Here is a 23,799-nt window from a genome sequence, read left to right on the forward strand (position 1 = left end):
TGGGTGTGTGTGGGAAACAAGCAGGTTGCAACACTTGGGTTGGAAACAGTAAATGTATAAAAGGCATTCAGCATGAAGTTATAAATAAAGACAATAGATCAGGTCAGCAAACAAAGGGGGACAGCAGAGGGCAGCAAGGGACTAGCTCCCTTAAGGTTTACTATACTAATAGCAGGAGTGTAAGAAATAAGATAGATGAGCTAAGATTAATTGCAAGTGCAGGAAACATAGATATTATTGCTATAACAGAGACCTGGCTCAATCTGAAAGATAGAGAGATGCCCTCTGAATGTCACATACAAGGCTATAAATTATTCCACACTGACAGGGTCAACAGGAAAGGTGGTGGAGTAGCGATGTATGTCAGAGACAATTTAAATTGTTGTGTTAGACAAGATATTAAATTAGAAGCGTCAGCCACTGAATCTGTTTGGTTACAGCTTCTCGAGGGCCGAGAAAAACTAATTTTGGGTGTGATTTACAGGGCCCCAAATCTTGATAGGGAGTGCAGTAAACTTCTATGGGACGAAATTCGTAAGGCATCTACATACGAAAATGTTGTGCTAATGGGAGATTTCAACTATAGACAGATTGACTGGAGCAATTTGACAGGAAATTTAGAGTCAGGTGACTTTCTTGATACGATCCAGGATTGTTTTTTAAAACAGTTTGTGACAGAGCCAACTAGGGGAAATAACCTCCTTGACTTGGTTCTTGCCAGTAGGGAAACACTAATTAATAATCTTGAGGTTAATGATGAGCTTGGGGAAAGTGATCACAAATCACTCAGTTTTAATATATCATGGAATTCCCCTAATAATGGCAATCAAGTCTCCGTCCCTGACTTTCGCTTGGCTGATTTCATAGGACTGAAAAATTACTTAGGTGGGCTGAACTGGAATGACCTGACTAAGGGTCAGGTAGGTGGTGATGGTTGCCGATATGATGCTTTCCAGGGCATAGTTCTAGCTGCTCAGTCAAATTATGTTCCAAATAGGGAAATCAGATCAAACAAAAATGATCCTAAATGGATGAACAATAGATTAAAATATCTGATTGGTCAAAAGAGAGGCATATATAGGCAAATCAAAAGAGGAGAGGGGCAATTGAGAAATCGATATATTCAGTTAAAGAGAGAAATAAAAAAGGGAATTAGAAAAGCAAAAAGAGATTATGAGGTTAAAGTTGCAAGAGAATCGAAGACTAACCCAAAAGGATTCTTTCAGGTATACAGAAGTAAGATCAGGGACAAGATAGGCCCACTCAAAAGTTCCTCGGGTCAGCTCACTGACAGTGATAAGGAAATGTGTAGAATTTTTAACACATACTTCCTCTCAGTTTTTACACAGGAGGATACCAGCGATATTCCAGTAATGATAAATTATGTAGAACAGGACGATAATAAACTGTGCACTATTAGGGTCACAAGTGACATGGTCCTTAGGCAAATAGATAAATTAAAACCTAACAAATCCCCAGGCCCTGATGAACTGTATGCAAGGGTTCTAAAGGAATGTAAAGAGGTGCTTAGCACACCTTTGGCTAATCTTTTCAACATATCACTACAAACTGGCATGGTGCCAGATAAGTGGAAAATGGCAAATGTGATACCTATTTTCAAAACAGGTGACAGGTCCTTAGCTTCGAACTATAGACCAATAAGCCTAACCTCCATAGTGGGAAAATTTATGGAATCAATAATTGCCGAGGCAGTTCGTAGCCACCTTGAAAAGCATAAATTAATCAACGAATCTCAGCATGGTTTTACAAAGGGGCGTTCCTGCCTTACGAATTTATTAACTTTTTTCACTAAGGTATTTGAGGAGGTAGATCATGGTAATGAATATGATATTGTGTATATGGACTTCAGTAAGGCTTTTGACAGGGTCCCACATCAGAGACTATTGAGGAAAATTAAAGCACATGGAATAGGAGGAGAAATTTTTTCCTGGATAGAGGCATGGTTGACAAATAGGCAGCAGAGAGTTTGCATAAATGGGGAGAAATCAGAGTGGGGAAGTGTCACGAGCGGTGTTCCACAGGGGTCAGTGTTGGGCCCCCTGCTGTTCACAATCTACATAAACGACATAGATGAGGGCATAAAGAGCGACATCGGCAAGTTTGCCGATGACACCAAAATAGGCCGTCGAATTCATTCTGACGAGGACATTCGAGCACTCCAGGAAGATTTGAATAGACTGATGCAGTGGTCGGAGAAGTGGCAGATGCAGTTTAATATAGACAAATGCAAAGTTCTAAATGTTGGACAGGACAATAACCATGCCACATATAAACTAAATAATGTAGATCTTAATATTACGGATTGCGAAAAAGATTTAGGAGTTCTGGTTAGCAGTGATCTGAAACCAAGACAACAGTGCATAAGTGTTCGCAATAAAGCTAATAGAATCTTTGGCTTCATATCAAGAAGCATAAATAATAGGAGTCCTCAGGTTGTTCTTCAACTCTATACATCCTTGGTTAGGCCTCATTTAGATTATGCTGCACAGTTTTGGTCACCTTATTACAGAATGGATATAAATTCTCTGGAAAATGTACAAAGGAGGATGACAAAGTTGATCCCATGTATCAGACACCTTCCCTATGAGGATAGACTAAGGGCCCTGAATCTGCACTCTCTAGAAAGACGTAGAATTAGGGGGGATATGATTGAGGTGTATAAATGGAAGACAGGAATAAATAAAGGGGATGTAAATAGTGTGCTGAAAATATCTAGCCTAGACAGGACTCGCAGCAATGGTTTTAAGTTGGAAAAATTCAGATTCAGGAAGGATATAGGAAAGTACTGGTTTGGTAATAGAGTTGTGGATGAGTGGAACAAACTCCCAAGTACAGTTATAGAGGCCAGAACGTTGTGTAGCTTTAAAAATAGGTTGGATAAATACATGAGTGGATGTGGGTGGGTGTGAGTTAGACCTGATAGCTTGTGCTACCAGGTCGGTTGCCGTGTTCCTCCCTTAAGTCAATGTGACCTGACCTGACTAGGTTGGGTGCATTGGCTTAAGCCGGTAGGAGACTTGGACCTGCCTCGCATGGGCCAGTAGGCCTTCTGCAGTGTTCCTTCGTTCTTATGTTCTTATGTTCTTAAATAAAGATACCTAAATGTTACTCGTGTGTCTTACTTAACACTTTCCACTATACCTAGCGTAACGCTGTAGGTTCGAATCTATGAACTCCTACAAGGGAGCGTTAAGTGCCTGGACCCAGCTATGGCACCTTTGTTGTCGAGATTCAGAGGTTCTAACCTACGTATAGCACCTATGGCATCACATTCTGGTATACCTTTCTCGTTGCTCCACTGACTCATGACTCGTCACTCACTCACCTTGCATCTTCTTTCCCTATCAAGTGTACGTATATTAGAGTATTTTGTGTCTTTTGTATGATTTAATATCTAAATCGATCGAAATATTGTCCCGATTAAAAATTTCTCCTACAAGTGCGTCTCCCTTCATTACTCTAGACAACAAGGCATGAAGTTACGTCTCCTGGGTAACAGGAGACAGACACCGATTGGCTCAATATGCTAAAATTAACATTAACATAATAATGAACAAGACAAGATAAACGAGATTTTTTTTTAAAAATTACCAGGGACTCCATTATTTCATTTCTTGAGAAGCGCTAATACCAGCAGGTTGATACAGCAGCTGGAGGATGGGAGGTAATCAGGTTGGATCAGGGGAAAGAAAGTGTCGCTGCCGTTCTTTGGATCAAGAGACCTTGAAGGAAAGCTAAGACGAGCTCTAATTTTTTTTTTTAGGTATTTACGACGAAGATTCGATGAAGAGCAGATCCACTTGAAGATAATTCATAACTTGACACAAGGAAATATGATATATTTTAACGGTCATTACCCGAAACAAATTTAGAAGGAACACAGTCAGTAAGAACATCCTACAAGGAAATAAATTCAGAAAAAGTCTTCGGGTCCTGACGAACTGAATGGAGCTTACTAAACCATTAGCTAGACTTTTGTTTCATAAATCTTATCAAAAAAATATCTTGCAGATGTGGATAATAACCAAGGTGATAGTTATTTACAAAAATGGTGAAAGGCCTCGAGCTTGGCATTATCATCGTATCAGCTAAGATTACATGACTCAGAAGCAGCAGACGCAATTTGTAATTGCCATGATTAACATAATATCGTCAGTCCCAGCATGGCTTCACAAGGTCATTCTTGTCTAACAACGCACTGACGTTTTAATTAATGTGTTGAATTTGATAGCCACTGGCCTAAGGCGGGTCACAGCTGTTCAATACTGGCTAACTGGTTGGAAATCAGTGGTGTCAGTGTAAGTTTATCTTGTTACTGCTGCCATTACATATTTCTTATATATGATCATTGTCATTCCTACACTCACCATGCCTCTCTCGCAGCGCTTGGCCACTTCGTCAGTTCCGTCGATGCCTCTCACGATGGCGGCGCCACCTTTGCCTGCTTTGCTCTCGTAGTCTCCTCCAGCCAGCCCCTCTCCCGAGCCCCCTCGTCGTAGCACTGAGTGGAAGTACGACCCCACGTAGGAGGGCCCTCGGTCACCCAAGCACAGCGAGAAGAACTGCTGGGCACGACGCAGCTGAATCTGCAGATAAAGTTAAAATGAGAACCACAGAAATACGGGATCTGCAGGTTATAGCTAAGGTGAGGATAGGAACCGCTGCATCTGCAGATAGAGTCAAGATGAGGCCTACTGCGTCTGCAGGTTAACCCTAAGGCAAGGATCCCAGAGCCAATGAATCTGGAATGAAGGCGAGGTGGTATAAATGAGAAAATGTTAAATAGAGAACAGATAGGTATGGAGTTCAGATTTCCTCCTTTCCAATTCCAGCTCTATTCTAATATTCACATTTACTCCTTTCCAGTTCTAATTCTTTTTTAATGTCCAGATTTATTCCTATCCACTTCCAGCTCTTTCCTAATGTTCAGATTTCCACCATTCATTAGAAAAGAACTGGAACTGGAAGGGAGTAAATCTGAACACTAAAAAAGAACTGGAATTGGAAAGCATGAATAGCAGCTGCAACGGGAAAGGAGAAAATGATGGAAAAAACAACAGAAGCAGCAACAGCAACAGCAGTAACAACAGCAACAGCAGCAACAACAGAAACAGGGGCAACAAGTGTCGGCGTAACATGAAAAGAAACAGAATATTATTACGTCTGCAGAAATGAGAATGCAGGCGAGGAAAAACTAAGCTCTGTTGATTCGTATCATGAAATATTGAATAGTATATTTCAAAATTATTTTATTATTATCATTATTATTATTATTATTATTATTATTATTATTATTATTATTAGTAGTAGTAGTAGTAGTAGTAGTAGTAGTAGTATTGTTGTTTTTATTATTATTAATTATTACTCAAATTATGTTATTATTATTATTAATTATTATAGACGAGGTGAAGCGGTAACCTCATAAGGATCATACAGCACCTGGGGAATAGGTAATCAGGTTTGACCCAAAGAAAGGGAAGAGAGCTCGAATCTTTTAAATCAAAAGCCCTTCACCCCGGCATCAAGGCACACTTTGATTCTAGATGGGGAAATTAACAGAGGAAGAATTACCGACACAAGGACACAAGGGCAACTAATGTGACATTAAATTTAACTTGGCAACGTTTCACTCTTCAGGAGCTTCGTCGAGCTGTAACGGCTTGACAAAGATGGGGAGAGCAGGTGAGCGCCCTGCTGGTGATTCTCCGCATTGCTCAATAGTCAGACTAAAGAACATAATTAGGAGTTATAACATATACGATGAACTTCACTTTATGAATAGTGATCATGATGGCCAGAGAAGACAAAATGGGGAAGTGGCATAAAATACCAACAAGCTGACACATGTGCAGCGGTTTGTTATCTTCATTGGTGAAGCGTTGCGTCTACACGGTAGGCTTCTTCAGTTAAATACAGAGGCAAAAAGTGTAATAGTGAAGTAAAGATGATGCAATCAGTCCTTCAAACTTGGATAAATAGCATTTGAAGTGGTCAGTCCCTCAGGCTGAGGAACCGGCATCAATACACACTTTTAAATAACGAAAAGGCACAGTACCGTGACTGGAACAATACACAAATAACCAGCACATAGGAGAGGGGAGCTTACGACGACGTTTCGGTCCGACGTGGACCTGGTTATTTGTTACAGCTGCAGCTAGAAGTGAAAGCCCATGGTACCGGTCCAGGGAAATGCGGTATATATCCGATATGTAAACAAAAATCTTGGTATATATTAAATCCGAATATCAAGAGAAAGTGCCTCTCGGCTACACCTTAGAAATGAATAAGGCAACAGCGGACACCTTATTGGTGCTGGAATATTAAGCAATAAATCAATGAACATAGTACTTGAAAACTGCGTGCAACTATGTGACGGTGATAGAACCATCAGTCGCGTGAACCATTATCTCTCCTGATAAAGTTAATTCCTCTGATGCGTGTGCGCATGTAAACAAGGGCATTTAAGCTTCAAACCTGTAATATGGCCATTTGTTTACACAAATTCAGGTTTCTGCCATCAAAGAGCCATTTAGTGTTCACGTTCGCTAATTAGCATGTTAACCACTATATATGTACCCAATTTTGATAATTAACGAGCGGATTCGAGCGGGGGAAAAAATAAATTCATAATATCTTGATTTTCTTCCATGGATGTGATTTATTGTGCGCCATTAATGTTAATGGCGGCTCCCACCCACAATGACGTCATACAGATGAACAGTTGTGATGGCGGTGGTTCATTATTGTATTCGTGGGGAACTTCTAAACGCGTAAGGCTTATAAAACGCCTGGGAAGCGGAACGTAATCCGAGGGGCGAGTAGCTCTAATTACATGGATCAGTAACCCCTCAGGGGCATCAAGGCGCCATGCTTGAAGGTGCTGGTCAGACTAGTGAATATATTGCTCTGTCCTTAAACCTTCAGGTATTTACATAAAACAGACATACGCTTTACGTGTGACTTAGTAATCTTAATTATCTGGAAAACGTTTTCTGCTGTTTAACACTTTTCTCTGTCTAGTGAAACAAAGCACGTTTTTCTGAAAAAGAAAAACGTTGCTGAATATACGTTTAATGTGACAAAGTCTTGCTAAGTTTAGAACTTTATTAAGTCATAACTTTATCAACCTCTATACAGAGCAAAAAGGTGTCCCTATGAAAGCTTATTCTGCGCCATATCTCTGCTTCACTCTTGTCCTCGGTAATGTTTCTGCATCTTAAGTTTTGATTCCACCGGCTGGGTTAACAAATTGATTACCAAACCAACAACATAATTATTATATTATACGGGATAGTGCAAAACCCATAAGGGTAGATCATATAGCATCCGGCGAGTGTAAGAAAGTCATAGGTGAGGAAAGCAAAAGGGAAAAGCATATATAATCCCTTGCACCAAGACCCCGATTCACTCTTTCGCCAACATGCAGGAACCAAGATGTAACACACCTGCAGGGTAATGTAGACGCGCCCCAGGGGACGAGAGTTGTCCTCCAGGTCCAGGAACACCACAGGGGCATCCAGCGGCGCCAAGGCTAACACCACAGACAACTGCTAGCAGAAAAGGTCAAGGAAATTAGCATTATAATCACGAGGAAGTGCTAGGGCGCGAAGGGTTCTTGCATTGTCAGAGTGGGAGGAGAGCTGGAATGACGCAAGGGAAGGGGTAACTCCTCTTTATTGGCACAAGAACCTTGCAACATCAAGGGACTTCCCATCAAGGGAAGTTCAAGAGGACATATGTGTCAGACATCTACTAGGGCATGCAAGGTAAATGGGGATGACGTTTGACAAACAACTCCAGTGGAAAGAGAGATCAGAGACAATAATGCATCTGAAATACCTGCTAGGACAAGGAAGATCACTTTGTGTGTGTGTGTGTGTGTGTGTGTGTGTCAGAGTTTCCCGATAAAAAAATATTAAACAAAATATTTATTTATTTACATGATTTTGTAGATACAAGAGAGAGAGACAGAGACAGAGACAGACAGACAGACAGACAGACAAACAGACAAACAGAGACTAAAATTCAAAGTGACTTCAAATTAAACTGAAAGCATATCACTCAAGTATGGAAAAAGAAAACTGCAAGAACACACGGGACAAAACAACAGCAACTCTGGCTTAACCAAACTCAGAGAGACCAGGACATTCACACACCTTGAAGACGGTACTCACGTTAAGAAAAACGTCACATCTCTCCTTCATTTGTTTCAGGGAATAAACATGAAGGCCTCGAGGTTCCAGTGTGATTCTGCTGGTAGTCCAGTTGTTATTGAAAGCTCCACACAGCTGACTACTCCACCACGGCGACTCCATCTCTAACGACCAAAACCCTGAATTACCTATAGCATAATTAATATGACAAAATTAGTTTGCTATTTTAAAGTCTATCGAGTGGTTATTATGAGTGAAATATAGCCTACTGGCTAATCATTGAGCCTGCGATAAGGTATTCGACTATGGCTGCAGAAATCTATCGACTACTCAGTAAAACTGCAGTAAAGCCTATCGACTGGTTATGAAGGTAGTAATAAAGCTCATTGACTTGTCTTCAATTCTGCAAACAATTCCCTTTGACTGAATACTCAGGATGCAGTAAAGGCTATCGACCAGTCAATAAGGCCACAATTCTGCTGATCGACTGCCGGCTGCAGTCACCCTGTCTCGGTGGGATACGGCCGGTTTGTTGAAAGAAGATATATCTATCTATCTATATATCAATCTATTCATCTATCTATCTATATACCTACCTATCTATCTATCTATCTATCTATCTATATATATATATATATATATATATATATATATATATATATATATATATATATATAGATAGATAGATAGATATACACACAAACACACACGGAATGATACACGCCTCTCAGTGAAAATGCACTGCGGAGGGCCAAGAGCACAAATGCGTCTTACACTGCTAGAATATCATCAAGAATTAGCCCTTGATGACGGTGTCTACTTCACAAATAACATAAACTTGCAGAGATAACGTCCAGACGAAGTTTGGGTGCGTCTCGCAACCTCATCACAATGGTCCACGATGGATAGAAATTAGACTAAACTTATTTAGTAAATAATTCAGTCACGATATTGTCAATTTTACTCCCAATAAGGGTATGATTTTAGTGAATAATAATAATAATAATAATAATAATAATAATAATAATAATAATAATAATAATAATAATAATAATAATAATAATAATAATAATAATAATAATAATAATGATAAAACACTAACAAGCAAATTTAAATTCAGTATAGACACCTAATTAGTTATTTTAAGCTCACTTTGATGAGTTGATCACGAGCCTGAAATTCCTTAGTCTCTATCACGTAATTTTTTTTCTGAAATCGTATGGTCAATATTTTGGCTATTTAAGGCTGGAGAGCCACATAATATTTGTTAACGAACAATCATAATTATTATATTCTGCACAGATATTAAATGTAGTTCATGCATTGACAAAAACTGGACTTTCCTAACGTAAAATCTTAATATATATGGAAAATAAAAATGATAGAAATCTACATTGGCGTATAAACATATTCACATTAGTTTTAGTTTTTAGTTTTTTCTCTCGTGTTGAGTAGGTCTCTCCCGCAGCAGCGTCCAGCAGTAGTCGACCATCAAGCTGATCGTCAGGATTCCCCGACATCACTCCTCCGTGAAGGTTGTGTCTTCGGGAAATCATTCACGGTTTATTATGGAGCAAAACTAAGTGCAGATTTGAATTCGACGGTCATGTTTTTATAATGTGGATTGAAACAGGTGTTGCCCGGTGTAATGGCTACTTCATAAAGGATTACTTATTTGTAATTGCTTTAACTGGTTTTTCTGAGACCGAAAATGGTGTGGACAACTCTCCATGTCTATCGCTGAGAATTTTCAAATCCAGTTAATTTTTGCAACATTATGTAGCTCCTAAGGAAGTGCTAGCAACAGTATAAATGCTCTACGGGTAGATATTTCTATCCCAAGTTCTAACTATAAGCATATACTTATATTCTGAAGGATAGCTTGGGATAGTAGCAGTTTTGAACTGTAGTATTCCCGCCTCTCTGGCAAAATGGTGATGGAGGGAGTGATTGAAAGTGTTTCTTCTCTTTAGGGTCACCTTACCTCGGTGGAAGACGGACGGTTTGTATGTATATCTGTATATATATATATATATATATATATATATATATATATATATATATATATATATATATATATATATATATATATACATATATATATATACATATACATATATATATACATATATATATACATATACATATATATATATATATATATACATATATATATATATGTCGTGCCGAATATTTAAAACCGGACAATTAGCAAGAACTCATATAAAATTAAGTCCTTTCTAAAATTTTCTCTTATACGTTTAAAGATATATTTTTTTCATTAATGTTAATGTAAATTTTTTTAATTTTGCACCAAAAGAATCTTAGAAAACTTACCTAACCTTATTATAACAAGAGCAATGTATTTTAGCCTAACCCAACTAAATATATTTTAGATTTGTTTACAATAATTTAATACTAAACAAACACAGTGAAATATATTTTTTTTCGTTAGATTCAGAATGATTTTGGCGAAATTATTGCATACACAAATTTTCACTTGTCCTATATGGCAAGATGAGCGTTGCTATTTAAGCCAAGATCGCAAATTCTGCCTATTCGGCACGACATATACATATATATATATATATATATATATATATATATATATATATATATATATATATATATATATATATATATATATATATATATATATATATATATATATATATATATATATATATATATATATATGTATATATATATATATATATATATATATATATATATATATATATATATATATATATATATATATATATATATATATATATATATATATATATATATATATATATATATATATATATATATATATATATATATATATATATATATATATATATATATATATATATATGTATATATAATAATGATAATAGTAAAAATATGTGTGAATGCACCTGGAGAAGAGAGGAGTGTAGAGGAAAGAGAGAGATTTAGGGAGATGTTGAGTGTGTAGGAACTTTTGAACCTAGTGAGAGAGTAACTGTGGTAAGGGACCTTAATACTAAAGTAGGAGAAACATTTGGAAAGGGTGTGGTAGGTAAGTTCTGGGTGCCAGGTGTAAATGATAATTGAGCCCTTTGATTGAACTTCGTATAGAAAGGGGTTTGGTTATAGGTAATACATATTTTAAGAAAAAGAGGATAAATAAGTATACAAGATATGATGTAGGACGTAATAACAGTAGTTTGTTAGACTACGTATTGGTAGATAAAAGACAGTTGGGTAAACTTCAAGATGTACATGTTTATAGAAAGGCCACAGATATATCAGATCACTTTTTAGTTGTAGCTACAGTGAGAGTAAAAGGTAGGTGGGATACACGGAAAATAGGAGCAACAAGTAAGAGAGAGGTGAAGGTTTATAAACTAAAAGAGGAGGCAGTTAAGGTAATATATAAACTATTGGAGGATAGGTGGGCTAGTGAGAGTATAAGCAATGGGGTTGAAGATGTATGGGGTAAGTTTAAAAATGTAGTCTTAGAGTGTTCAACAGAAGTTTGTGGTTATAGGAAAGTGGGGGAGGGAGGGAAGAGGAGTGATTGGTAGTATGATGATGTAAAGAGAGTGGTAAGAGAGAAAAAGTTAGCATATGAGATGTTTTTACAAAGTAGAAGTGATACAAGGAAGGCGGTGCATATGGAGAGGAAAAGAGAGGTAAGAGAGTGGTGAAGCAATGTAAAAAGAGAGCAAATGAGAAAGTGGGTGAGATGTTATCAACAAATTTTGTTGAAAATAAGAAAAAGTTTTGTAGCGAGAATAATAAGTTGAGGAAGCCTAGAGAACAAATGGATATGATTGCTAAAAATAGAAGAGGAGAGTTATTAAATGTAGAGTTAGAGGTATCGGGAAGATAGAGGGAATATTTTGAAGAATTGTTAAATGCTGATAAAGATAGGGAAGATGTGATTTCGTGTATAGGACAAGGAAGAATATTACACATCAAGAGGAATAACTCAGCATTTACATTAAAATTTTACTAGTAATTGTCGGTAAATAAATTTAATACTGTTGTATATTGCTATTCTGCACTTGAGGCATCAACAGTCGTATCTTGGAATCATTAATTATGGGAGGGATTTAAAAATGAGATAAACTTTGATTATAGCCAATAAGACAAAAACATTATTTTTTTTTTTCAAAGTACGAGCTGGACAAGTTAAATCCTGGACTTTCATTGCTAAATAATGAGGAAGCTGACCTGTAATGTTGTATACAAGGGTCCTTTAATTATTATTATTATTATTATTATTATTATTATTATTATTATTATATTATTATTATTATTATTATTATTATTATTATTATTATTATTATTATTATTATTATTATTATTAATATTATTATTATTATTATTATTATTATTATATTAATAATAATAATAATAATATTTTTATTATTATTATTATTATTATTATTATTATTATTATTATTATATTATTATTATTATTATTATTATTATTATTATTATAATTATTATTATTATTATTATTATTATTATTATTATTATTATTATTATTATTGATAATAATAATAATAATAATAATAATATTTTTATTATTATTATTATTATTATTATTATTATTATTATTATTATTATTATTATTATTATTATTATTATTATTATTATTATTATAATGATTATTATAATTATTATTATCACTATTAATTAGGTATAATAAATATAAATATTTATAAAGAATTTCTGTTTGTCAAATTTGCCTAAGTATATAATTAAATCAAGTTTACTTACCATTAATAGCATGCACCTCCCATGATTATCCACTCGTTCATTATTCTCAAAATTCAAAATACAGCAAGTTTACAAAGAGACTACAAGAGGGTTCAGAAAATAATTCACAACTGGCCACAAGGAGCCAGTTATCATCTCTACGACAAGTAAATAATGACTAGTAATTATGCGAGTCGACTTATAGTGAAATCTTGACAGCTGGGAGGCTTTGGGGGGGGGGAGGCTGTATGTAGGGACGAGAAAGAGAGAGAGAGAGAGAGAGAGAGAGAGAGAGAGAGAGAGAGAGAGAGAGAGAGAGAGAGAGAGAGAGAGAGAGAGAGAGAGAGAGAGAGAGAGAGAGAGAGAGAGAGAGAGAGAGAGAGAGAGAGAGAGAGAGAGAGAAGGGGGAGAGAGAATGGGGAGACGGAAGACGAGAGGAGAGGAAAATGTGGAAGAATAGAGGAAAGGAGGAAGGAGAATGTTGGGCATTAGATACCTGCAGGTCCTAGTCCATTTTAGCTTTTAGGGTCCAGATTACCCTGTAATGATCATGTACTAACTGAACGGGTGGTTCTCAAAGATATTTTTTCAATATATATATATATATATATATATATATATATATATATATATATATATATATATATATATATATATATATATATATATATATATCGTGCCGAATATGTAAAACTGGTGAATTAGCAAGAACTCATTTAAAATTAAGTCCTTTCTAAAATTTTCCCTTATACGTTTAAAGATATATATTTTTCATTAATGATAATGTAAAAATTTATAATTTTGCACCAAAAGAATCTTAGAAAACTTATCTAACCTTATTATAACAAGAAAAATTTATTTCAGCCTAACCCAACTAAATATATTTTAGATACATTTACAGTAATTTAATACTAAACAAACACAGTGAAATAGATTTTTTTCGTTAGGTTCAGAATGATTTTGGCGAAATTATTGCATACACAAATTTTCACTCGTCTTATATGGCAAGATGAGCGTTGCTATTTAAGCCAAAATCGCAAGTTCTGCCTATTCGGCACGACATATATATATATTTATATTTATATTTATTTTATTAGCACACTGGCCGATTCCCACCAAGGCAGGGTGGCCCGAAAAAGAAAAACTTTCACCATCATTCACTCCATCACTGTCTTGCCAGAAGGGTGCTTTACACTACAGTTTTTAAACTGCAACATTAACACCCTCCTTCCAGAGTGCAGGCACTGTACTTCCCATCTCCAGGACTCAAGTCCGGCCTGCCGTTTCCCTGAACCCCTTCATAAATGTTACTCTGCTCCACTCCAACAGCACGTCAAGTATTAAAAACCATTTGTCTCCATTCCTCCTATCAAACACGCTCACGCATGCCTGCTGGAAGTCCAAGCCCCTCCTCACCACAAACCTCCTTTACCTCCTCCAACCTTTCCTAGGCCGACCCCTACCCGCCTTCCTTCCACTACAGACTGATACACTCTTGAAGTTATTCTGTTTCGCTCCATTCTCTCCACATGTCCGAACCACCTCAACAACCCCTCCTCAGCCCTCTGGACAACAGTTTTGGTAATCCCGCACCACCTCCTAACTTCCAAACTACAATTCTCTGCATTATATTCACACCACATTGCCCTCAGACATGACATCTCCACTGCCTCCAGCCTTCTCCTCGCTGCAACATTCATCACCCATGCTTACACCCATATAAGAGCGTTGGTAAAACTATACTCTCATACTTCCCCTTCCCTTTGCCTCCAAGGACAAAGTTCTTTGTCTCCACAGACTCCTAAGTGCACCACTCACCCTTTTCCCCTCATCAATTCTATGATTCACTCATCTTTCATTTATATATATATATATATATATATATATATATATATATATATATATATATATATATATATATATATATATATATATATATATATTTATATATATATATATATAGTGCCGAATAGGTAAAACTTGCGATTTTAGCTTAAATAGCAACGCTCTTCTTGCCGAATAAGGCAAGCGAAAATTTGTGTGCAGTAATTTCTCAAAAATCATTCTGAACATAGCGAAAAAAATATATTTCAATGTGTTTGTTTATTATTAAATTCTTGTAAACTTATCTAAAATATATTTAGTTGGATTACTCTAATTTAAATTGTGCTTGTTATAATTAGATTAAGTAAGTTTTCTATTTTCTTTATGGTACAAAATTATTAAATTTTACATTAACATAAATGAAAAATATATATTTTAATTTTAAATGAATTCTTCCTAATTGGCCAGTTTTACCTATTTGGCACGATATATATAGTAGTTTTAAGCAAATGCTGCGACTGACTGGGAATCGAGCCCCTGACATTTACTAAGCCTCCGGGACACTTATTTCTCGACGCCTTTATCCACTCGGTCACCATGCTACCAAACATCAGTTTGTGTGTGTGTGTGTGTGTGTGTGTGTGTGTGTGTGTGTGTGTGTGTGTGTGTGTGTGTGTGTGTGTGTGCGTGTGTGTGTGTATTCAGATGAAATGCCAGAATCTGAACCAGTGATCTGGAGGTTTAAAATTACCAGTGCAACGCCTTGTTAACCAAGATATACAGAGAACAGATGTTTTAGAAGGAACATAAGCTATACCTATCATTGGCTCTTGGTGCAGGTAGATATTCCTGCCTTTAGGATAATAGTAAAGATATCAGGTTTTCGCAGGACTACTACTACCGAGTAGTGATCCTTGTTTTTAATGAGGTATAAACCGTAGCTGAGATAGGATAGCGGATGTATAGCCACTGAACGAGTCATTATCTGATTAATACCTGTGTAAGGAGACACTGTGTTGTTTCCTGACAAATAAACCACTACCGCTCCTTAAAATTATGCGTGTAGACGGGTGTCAGTAGCTGGCACAGACCTATTCATTTACTTGTCCGAATTGTATACCATTAATTTAATGTTGAGTTGTGGTGCATATTATTTCTATAATTCTGAATATTCGTTTTAAAAAAACTTGTTTAAAATATCCCGTGTTACTGAAATTGTATGTAGTTAATTCAGGAAGGAAGGGGGGGGGGGAGGGTATTGTCTAATGAATTCATGTTATCTTTATTTTCAAATTATCTTCATGTGATCTGCAAAAGCTGCTACGTAGGAGTCAGTTCCCTCAGAAGGTCGTTATGGATTGTAGGACTGAGCCTTGAGGATACCCGCTAGTCACTTTTGCTCATCCTGATGCTTTCCATTTCACAGTCGGTTTGCTTGTTCCTCAGTAGTTTCCCTGACCCACTTAAGTCCCTCGTCTTCCACCCCTGCCTGCTCTAGTTTGCAGGCAAGTCTCTGCTAAGACACATAACTGAGAACGTCCTTCCAGCCCAGGACTATGCACTTAGTTCATGCCTCTCTCTCGCTTCATCATTTTGTAAAGCTTTAATAAGTTCGTAAGATTAAATTTACCCTACTAGAAAATTTACTTTAATGACTGTCAGTAGTAACGTCACAGGATCAGTCCTCAGATCTCACAGCATTTTTTTTTATGTTCAGTATTTTGCTCAATCTCATTTAATAGTCATATATTCTACCTGTAACCGCAAAGTTAGTGTGATGTGACAAAGTTAATTAGTAACGCTAGCTAGGAGAAACTACAAACTATTCACTAATGAAGAATAAGAGATGAGAAGAATTTTCACCTGTTACGCTAATCACTTTCGCTCAGACTATGAAATCTCTTTTTTTTTTATGGATAGATGGTGTGATCATATAGAAAAGAAATAGTGCAAGGAGTGTGTAAGGGAGGGAACTTCCTTCAAGCGCATTGTAACATCCTACAAGCACATGTGAGCGCGTTAAATCGAAATGAAGACAATCGTTTAGTCCTTGGGATTTTAGGTGCTTGGTTGCTAACACGTTCAGCTCACACACTGAAGTCTGTGGTTCGATCCCCGGTACGGGTGGAAACATCAGAGCTCTGGTGGCTTGGTGGTTAACGCTCTCGCTTCACACGGTGAGGGCCTGGGTTCGATTCCCAGCCAGAGTAGAAACATTGGGCGTGTTTCTTTCAACCTGTTGTCTATGTTCCCCATCAGTAAAATGGGTACCTGGGTGTTAGTCGACTGGTGTGGGTCGCATCCTGGGACACTGACCTAAGGAGGCCTGGTCACAGACCGGGCCGCGGGGGCGTTGACCCCCGGAACTCTCTCCAGATAAACTCCAGATCTCCAGCCCCTGTACACCTAGCAGTAATCAGATACCTAGGTGTGAGACGATTGGTGTGGGTCTCATCCTGGGGACAAAATTTACCTAATTTGCCTGAAATTCGCTGCATAACAAGGGGCTTTTTATACAGTATGCCACTGATGTTAGCTATGGTCTGTATAAGTTGCACATTTACTTGTAAAAACAAAGATTATTATTATTATTATTATTATTATTATTATTATTATTATTATTATTATTATTATTATTATTATTATTATTATTATTATCATCATCATCATCATCATCATCATCATCATCATCATCATCATCATCATCATCATCATCATCATCATCATCATCATTATTTGAAGTGTGAGCGTGGAGATGTCTATGAAGGAATTCCAAAAAGCCGACTTTAGACACTAAATTCTGGGAGGTTGGGAGGTACACCGTCTGCAGTTTTAAAGTTTGGAGGAGATACCGAGGTTTGTGGAGTCACTATCGGAAAGCAAATTATATTTTATTGTGGAAAGGCAGCTAGAAAGTGGGCGGTGGATGTGTCTATGGATCCCCTTCTCACAAACACGAGAACCTGAACAATTAGCCAACATTAGCAATGTACATGTCATACGTAATACAGCACCGGGATACGCAGAGTAAGTATAAAACCCTCATCTCACCAGGGATACCAAGTAAACTGAGAAAGGTCGGAAATCTGCTATGAGGCTGATTCCAGAACTACGAGACCTGGGATACGAACATAGGTGAAGAGAGCTAGATTTTACATATCTAGAAAACAAGAATGACAAGTGAACACATGTACAGTACCCAGAGACCTAGACAAAGCTGATGGAAGACTTACTATTTAAGACGAGAGGAAACAGAATAATGGGACACTAAGTAATACATTTAGAAGAAATACATTTAGAAGGGATGCAGTGAAGGCCAACTGAATACATGGACTAAAGGGTAAATATAGCAGAGCCCTGAAAGACACAGAATAAGCCACAACAGTTGTTAAAAAAAACGACGAATTGGCATCATATCCTCCTGATGACAGCAAGAACAAAAAAAAGGTAAATTTTTGGATAAAGATACTTAGAAATATGACAGAAACAATCTGATTGCATCAACATGTTACAAGAATTATGCACTATTTGTCGGGCAGAAAACATTCTTTCCAAAAATTTTCGATTTTTTCCAGGAAATCATTCCTCCCCCTAAAGTGCATAGGCGAGTAAGCCCACAGATGAATCACTGTTTCTCAGTGATTAGAACAGTCGGTACACAATTAAAAATAACCAGGCTCAATTTCCGGCCAAACTGAGGTATACTCTGCTGTTTCGAGTTCACTCTATCACAAACGTTACCCTCTCGGTGGATTTTATGATCCCATGCACCAATTTGTCCTTGGAAAATGTCAGGAAAATTGGGCCCTACAGGCGAGTAACATGTTATAGAGCTTTAGACAGGGCAAAGAGTTAAAACTCTTTGCATATTTCTTCAATCTTTTTGCTTAAGCTGTGATTTTTATAATCGCCAAGATCTGTGATACTTGTAGGGACCTCGGAGAAAATTCATTAGAAGTCTGAATTTACCGATTAAAAACAGCTTTAATGGTATTTACCCTCGTCATGTTTTGGTTTTTCAGCACTGATGTGTATTTGTGTCAAATTAATTATCTTATAGGTCACAACGCTTTGTAAATCTTAGAATTTCTTGCTGCTCCTCTTCAGAGAGCAGTAAACAAGTACCTGTGTGTTAGTTGACTGTTGTGGATTGTATTCTCAAGGATGAAGTTCGAATGCAAATAATATTTATGAAGACAAGACAACCTTCATTGTTCTGTTCCTGCAATTAAAAGTAGATGATTATACACAGACGTATAATTTTCTCTCTCTCTCTCTCTCTCTCTCTCTCTCTCTCTCTCTCTCTCTCTCTCTCTCTCTCTCTCTCTCTCTCTCTCTCTCTCTCTCTCTCTCTCTCTCTCTCTCTCTCTTTACATGAATTATGTATTCGACGTTGAAAATCTGTGATAAATTAAACGCTTCTTTTCTCAATGCATTAATGCAGTGCCTTAAAATTAGCAATATTTCTTTAAAACGAAACATACAGCTTAGCTTTACCTGTTAAAATTAATATAAAATAAATGACTACATACTTGTGTGAGGTGAGCGCGCTGTCATTTTGCTGGGATGAGTAGTGGTGTTATAGGCTGTATGGGACACCTTGGGTGACTGGGGAGTGTTGCTTACCGGCTTGGGAAGTACACACGGTTTAAGTATGGCGGAGGCAGTCCTGGTCTCGGCATTTCTCGAGGGCATGACAAGAGGTTTGGGTGTGTCTGTGACCTCTGGAGTGTGAGGTATGGGGCTGCCTCCAGAACTGGGCGTGGTCTGCAAGCTAATCACCTCTTGTGTTTTCTCATCTGACGGATCTTGCAGTTTGGTGGAGGTTGCGGTGTTGCTGCTGGAGCTTACCGTGGATTTTGACAAGGGGACAGATACTGACACCTGGGTTGGAGTAGTAATCTGAGCCTTTTCGAACTCCCTTTGGAGGACCATTATGGCTTTATTGACGACATTGAAACTGGTTAGATCATTGACGTCACTGGCACAAGTTCGAACCACCCGTGCCTGCTTCAAGAGACCCTCGATGATACGTCGTTGTCTCAGATTTTCCACCAAGTTAACGAACGTCACCATCAGTAGGTGGACATTCTCTTCAGCAGCAATCTCTAGTTGGGTGGTAACGCGCGACGATCTAATCTTAACCATCTGGCAATGCAAGGAAAATTTTAAAGGAACATGTAGCAGTTCATCGAACAGTTGATGGATATTGTATTCCCGTACAAGTATTCCAGTATTGTCTCATTCCTTTTCAATTAATGCATATTTATGTACGTGCGTCTCAGAAGACACATCTCATCAGGCATTAATTTGGTTTATAAACATACATGTTACTTCAAAGATTTTTATATCTATCCATAGTTCTTTCTTAAATTAAACTAAATAAATTTCCAAGTGTGTGTGTGTGTGTGTGTGTGTGTGTGTGTGTGTCCCGTGATTCGGCAGGTAGCAAATTCAGCTACCATACTGAGTGCCTGGGGTTGGATCCCCGACATGGAAGACAACATTAGATATGTTTCTTTACCCATGTTGTTCCTTTTCATCTGGAAGTAAGTAGGTACCTGGGTATTAGTCGATTGCAGTGAGTCTCATCCTGGGGAGGGGGGTAGTATTCTTTCAAAATGAGCTGAGGTAATTGGTAATTACCTGCATTACTTTCTCATTTATTTATATTTATATACAACAAACATTTCCCAATAATCAAATCTCCACCAAAAGAACAATCACACGATTTCAACAACTAATTTCTTGGTGAGAAACTGACAAGAAATTGTATATACCTCCTGTAGGCGGACGAGCTGATCCTGGATTTTGACGAGGTGGTGGTCAGGTCTTGGGTGCTCCTCGAACAAACACTCGCCACATGCTGCTACTTCGCAGGTGACGCACCAGAAGGCCAGGCGAGACGCATGCTCAGAGCACACGTCCTGATCGGAAAGTCATGAGAAGTGTGTTACTTCATAATTTACACGAGTTGTATGAATGACCTGATATTTTATTAGTGTAAATAAGAACATGGAATGTGGTGACAGACACAGGGTGTATATCAAGCATATCTGTATAGAGCTTCACAGCTCTGCACTGAGTGAAACGTCGTGCTTCCGCACTCAAATGTGTAGTTAATATGCCATTTTAACGAAGAATGTGAGCTTGTATCGACTAGAAGAGTTCGACATTACAAAAAATATACAGAAACGTAAGATTTTAAATGTAATAATGTTAGTAGAATTAAATACAACATGTGCTTGTTACGGCTTGACAAAGTTCCTGGTGAGCGAAAAGTTACCACAGTAAAATTTTGCGTAAGTAGCACTTGTGTCCGTTTATGTAACATAAGATTCAAGATGCTTGGAAAGAGCAAGTGTATCATTCAGTGTCATGCGATGTCCCTACACCGTAAAGATTTTACAGAAAACGTTCTTCATTGCATTACCAACATATAACTGGCTCTTTAGTAGCTGGCTCAAAGGTTCTGAAACTCTGAAGGAATGTTTGTCCACAATACATGATGTGATGTGATTATTATGCAGATAATTCGTAGTTTGTATATATATATATATATATATATATATATATATATATATATATATATATATATATATATATATATATATATATATATATATATATATATATATATATATATATATATATATATATATATATATATATATATATATATATATATATATATATATATATATATATATATATATATATATATATATATATATATATATATATATATATATATATATATATATATATGTCATACCGAATACGTAAAACTGGGCAGATACCAAGAATTCATTGAAAATTTTCTCTTATACGTTTAAAGATATATTTTTTTCATTAATGTTAATGTAAAATTTTTTAATTTTGCACCAAAAGAATCTTAGAAAACTTACCTAACCTTATTATAACAAGAACAATTTATTTTGGCCTAACCCAACTAAATATATTTTAGATTTGTTTACAATAATTTAATACTAAACAAACACAGTGAAATATATATTTTTCGTTATGTTCAGAATTATTTTGGCGAAATTATTGCATACATAAATTTTCGCTTGTCCTATATGGCAAGATGAGCGTTGCTATTTAAGCCAAGATCGAAAGTTCTGCCTATTCGGCACGACATATACATATATATGTGTGTGTATATATATATATATATGTGTGTGTATATACATATATGTGTGTGTATATATATATATATATATATATATATATATATATATATATATATGTGTATATATATATATATATATATATATATATATATATATATATATATATATATATATATATATATATATATATATATATATATATATATATATATATATATCAGTACATGTAATGTTAATAGTAATACATCTATTGATCTGCATTTTTATTTTGTTAAACAAAGTTTTAATTTGTAAAATTACATTTCATCGTAGATATGAATACATTTGCAGATGTCTGTATGATAATAAGAAAAAAAGGAAAAGAAGAGATTGCTTTATGCAACGATATAAGAAAATAATGATGTTTGCAACACATTTGAGACAAGCTGAAGCCAACATGCACGAAGAAAAAAAACGACTTCAGTCTGTTGAGTGAAAGGCGCATCCATCAGCTGAGATGTCATGATGCTGGTCAAGTGTTTTAGAGCAAAGGAGTTTAAGGTGCCTTTCCCTCCCACTCTCTCGGATCGAACCTAATTAATACCCACCCACGCCACCACAACTGCTTCATGACCCTAAAGCGTTTAATGCTTTCCCTGAATTTAACCTCTGGGTTAAAAATGTTACTGAAAGATCCATTCTTATAATATCAGCTATACGTATCTTGTACTATTTAGACAATGGCATAAGTTCATGGGACTGAAACTAGTACGGTGTGTGTATGTGTGTGTGCTCACATATTTGTGGCTGCAGGGATCAAGTTATGGCTCATGGCTCATGGCCCCGTCTCTTCTCTCTCTGCTCCATGAGCTTTATCAAACCTCGTCTTAAAGCTATGTATGGTTCCTGCCTCCACTACGTCACTTTCCAGACTATTCCACTCCCTGTCAACTCTATGACTCATCTGAGTCTTCAGCTTCCATTTGTGTGTGTGTGTGTGTGTGTGTACTCACCTATTTGTACTCACCTATTTGTGGTTGCAGGGGTCGAGTCACAGCTCCTGGCCCCTGTGTGTGTGTGTGTGTGTGTGTGTGTGTGTGTGTGTGTGTGTGTGTGTGTGTGTGTTCACCTAGTTGTACTCACTTAGTTGTGGTTGCAGGTGTCAATTCACAGCTCCTGGCCCCACCAGGAGCTACTAGGTCACTCTTCCTGCTCCAAGAGCTTTATCATAACTCTTCATGTGTGTTTGTGTTTGTGTGTGTGTGTGTGTGTGTGTGTGTGTGTGTGTGTGTGTGTGTGTGTGTGTGTGTGTGTGTGTGTGTGTGTGTGTGTGTGTGTGTGTGTGTGTGTGTATGTGTGTGTGTGTGTGTGTGTGTGTGTGTGTGTGTGTGTGTGTGTGTATGTGTGTGTATGTGTGTGTGTGTGTATGTGTGTGTGTGTGTATGTGTGTGTGTGTGTGTGTGTGTGTGTACTCACCTAGTTGAGGTTGCGGGGGTCGAGTCCGAGCTCCTGGCCCCGAGTCCGAGCTCCTGTGTGTGTGTGTGTGTGTGTGTGTGTGTGTGTGTGTGTGTGTGTGTGTGTGTGTGTGTGTGTGTGTGTGTGTGTGTGTATGTGTATGCGTGTATGTGTGATCCTGTATACATTACAAGAACTGAAGGGTGGTTAACGATGGTGTTTGCCTAAGTACAGTATGGAAATGGAGAAGGCTTTAGTTTGGATTGCTTTGTGTAGCTGTTTGGATGAGAGTATTGACGGCTCGTGTAATGAATTGCCTGCAGTCTTTCAACACTGTCTGGGATTTGTTATACAAACATTGCCCATTTGTTTTGTCCTTTTCGGATGCAGTCTTTGTACTCCACGATTCATGGCCGCCACGATGTTTAAATTGAACCTGGCTTATAAAAACATGGGCGAGAAAGTAATTTTCTTTTTTTTCAACCTTGGAAGAG

At 36.9% G+C, this 23,799-nt stretch overlaps 1 protein-coding gene across 11 annotated transcripts in view; it reads right to left on the reverse strand.

Annotated features, from left to right (window-relative positions):
- The window catches only part of LOC128688568 (uncharacterized), a 120,147-nt gene that overhangs the window by 82,176 nt on the left and 14,172 nt on the right, over nt 1–23,799 (reverse strand). For 10 of the 11 annotated variants that reach the window (XR_011391967.1, XR_011391966.1, XM_070084697.1 and 7 more), the window contains 5 exons: nt 20,519–20,665; nt 19,271–19,886; nt 8,196–8,362; nt 7,467–7,568; nt 4,389–4,607 (listed from right to left, as the gene is read on the reverse strand). Coding sequence is in view for 9 of the 11 variants with exons in the window: in XM_070084697.1 (XP_069940798.1) it covers nt 4,389–4,607; nt 7,467–7,568; nt 8,196–8,362; nt 19,271–19,886; nt 20,519–20,665 (1,251 nt within the window). In the remaining 2 variants the exon portion in view is untranslated. The remainder of the gene's footprint in view (nt 1–4,388; nt 4,608–7,466; nt 7,569–8,195; nt 8,363–19,270; nt 19,887–20,518; nt 20,666–23,799) is intronic. The other variant, XM_070084695.1, reaches the window with a different exon arrangement.

The sequence above is a fragment of the Cherax quadricarinatus genome, chromosome 13 (genome assembly GCF_038502225.1).
Source record: "Cherax quadricarinatus isolate ZL_2023a chromosome 13, ASM3850222v1, whole genome shotgun sequence".
Lineage (NCBI taxonomy): Eukaryota > Metazoa > Arthropoda > Malacostraca > Decapoda > Parastacidae > Cherax > Cherax quadricarinatus.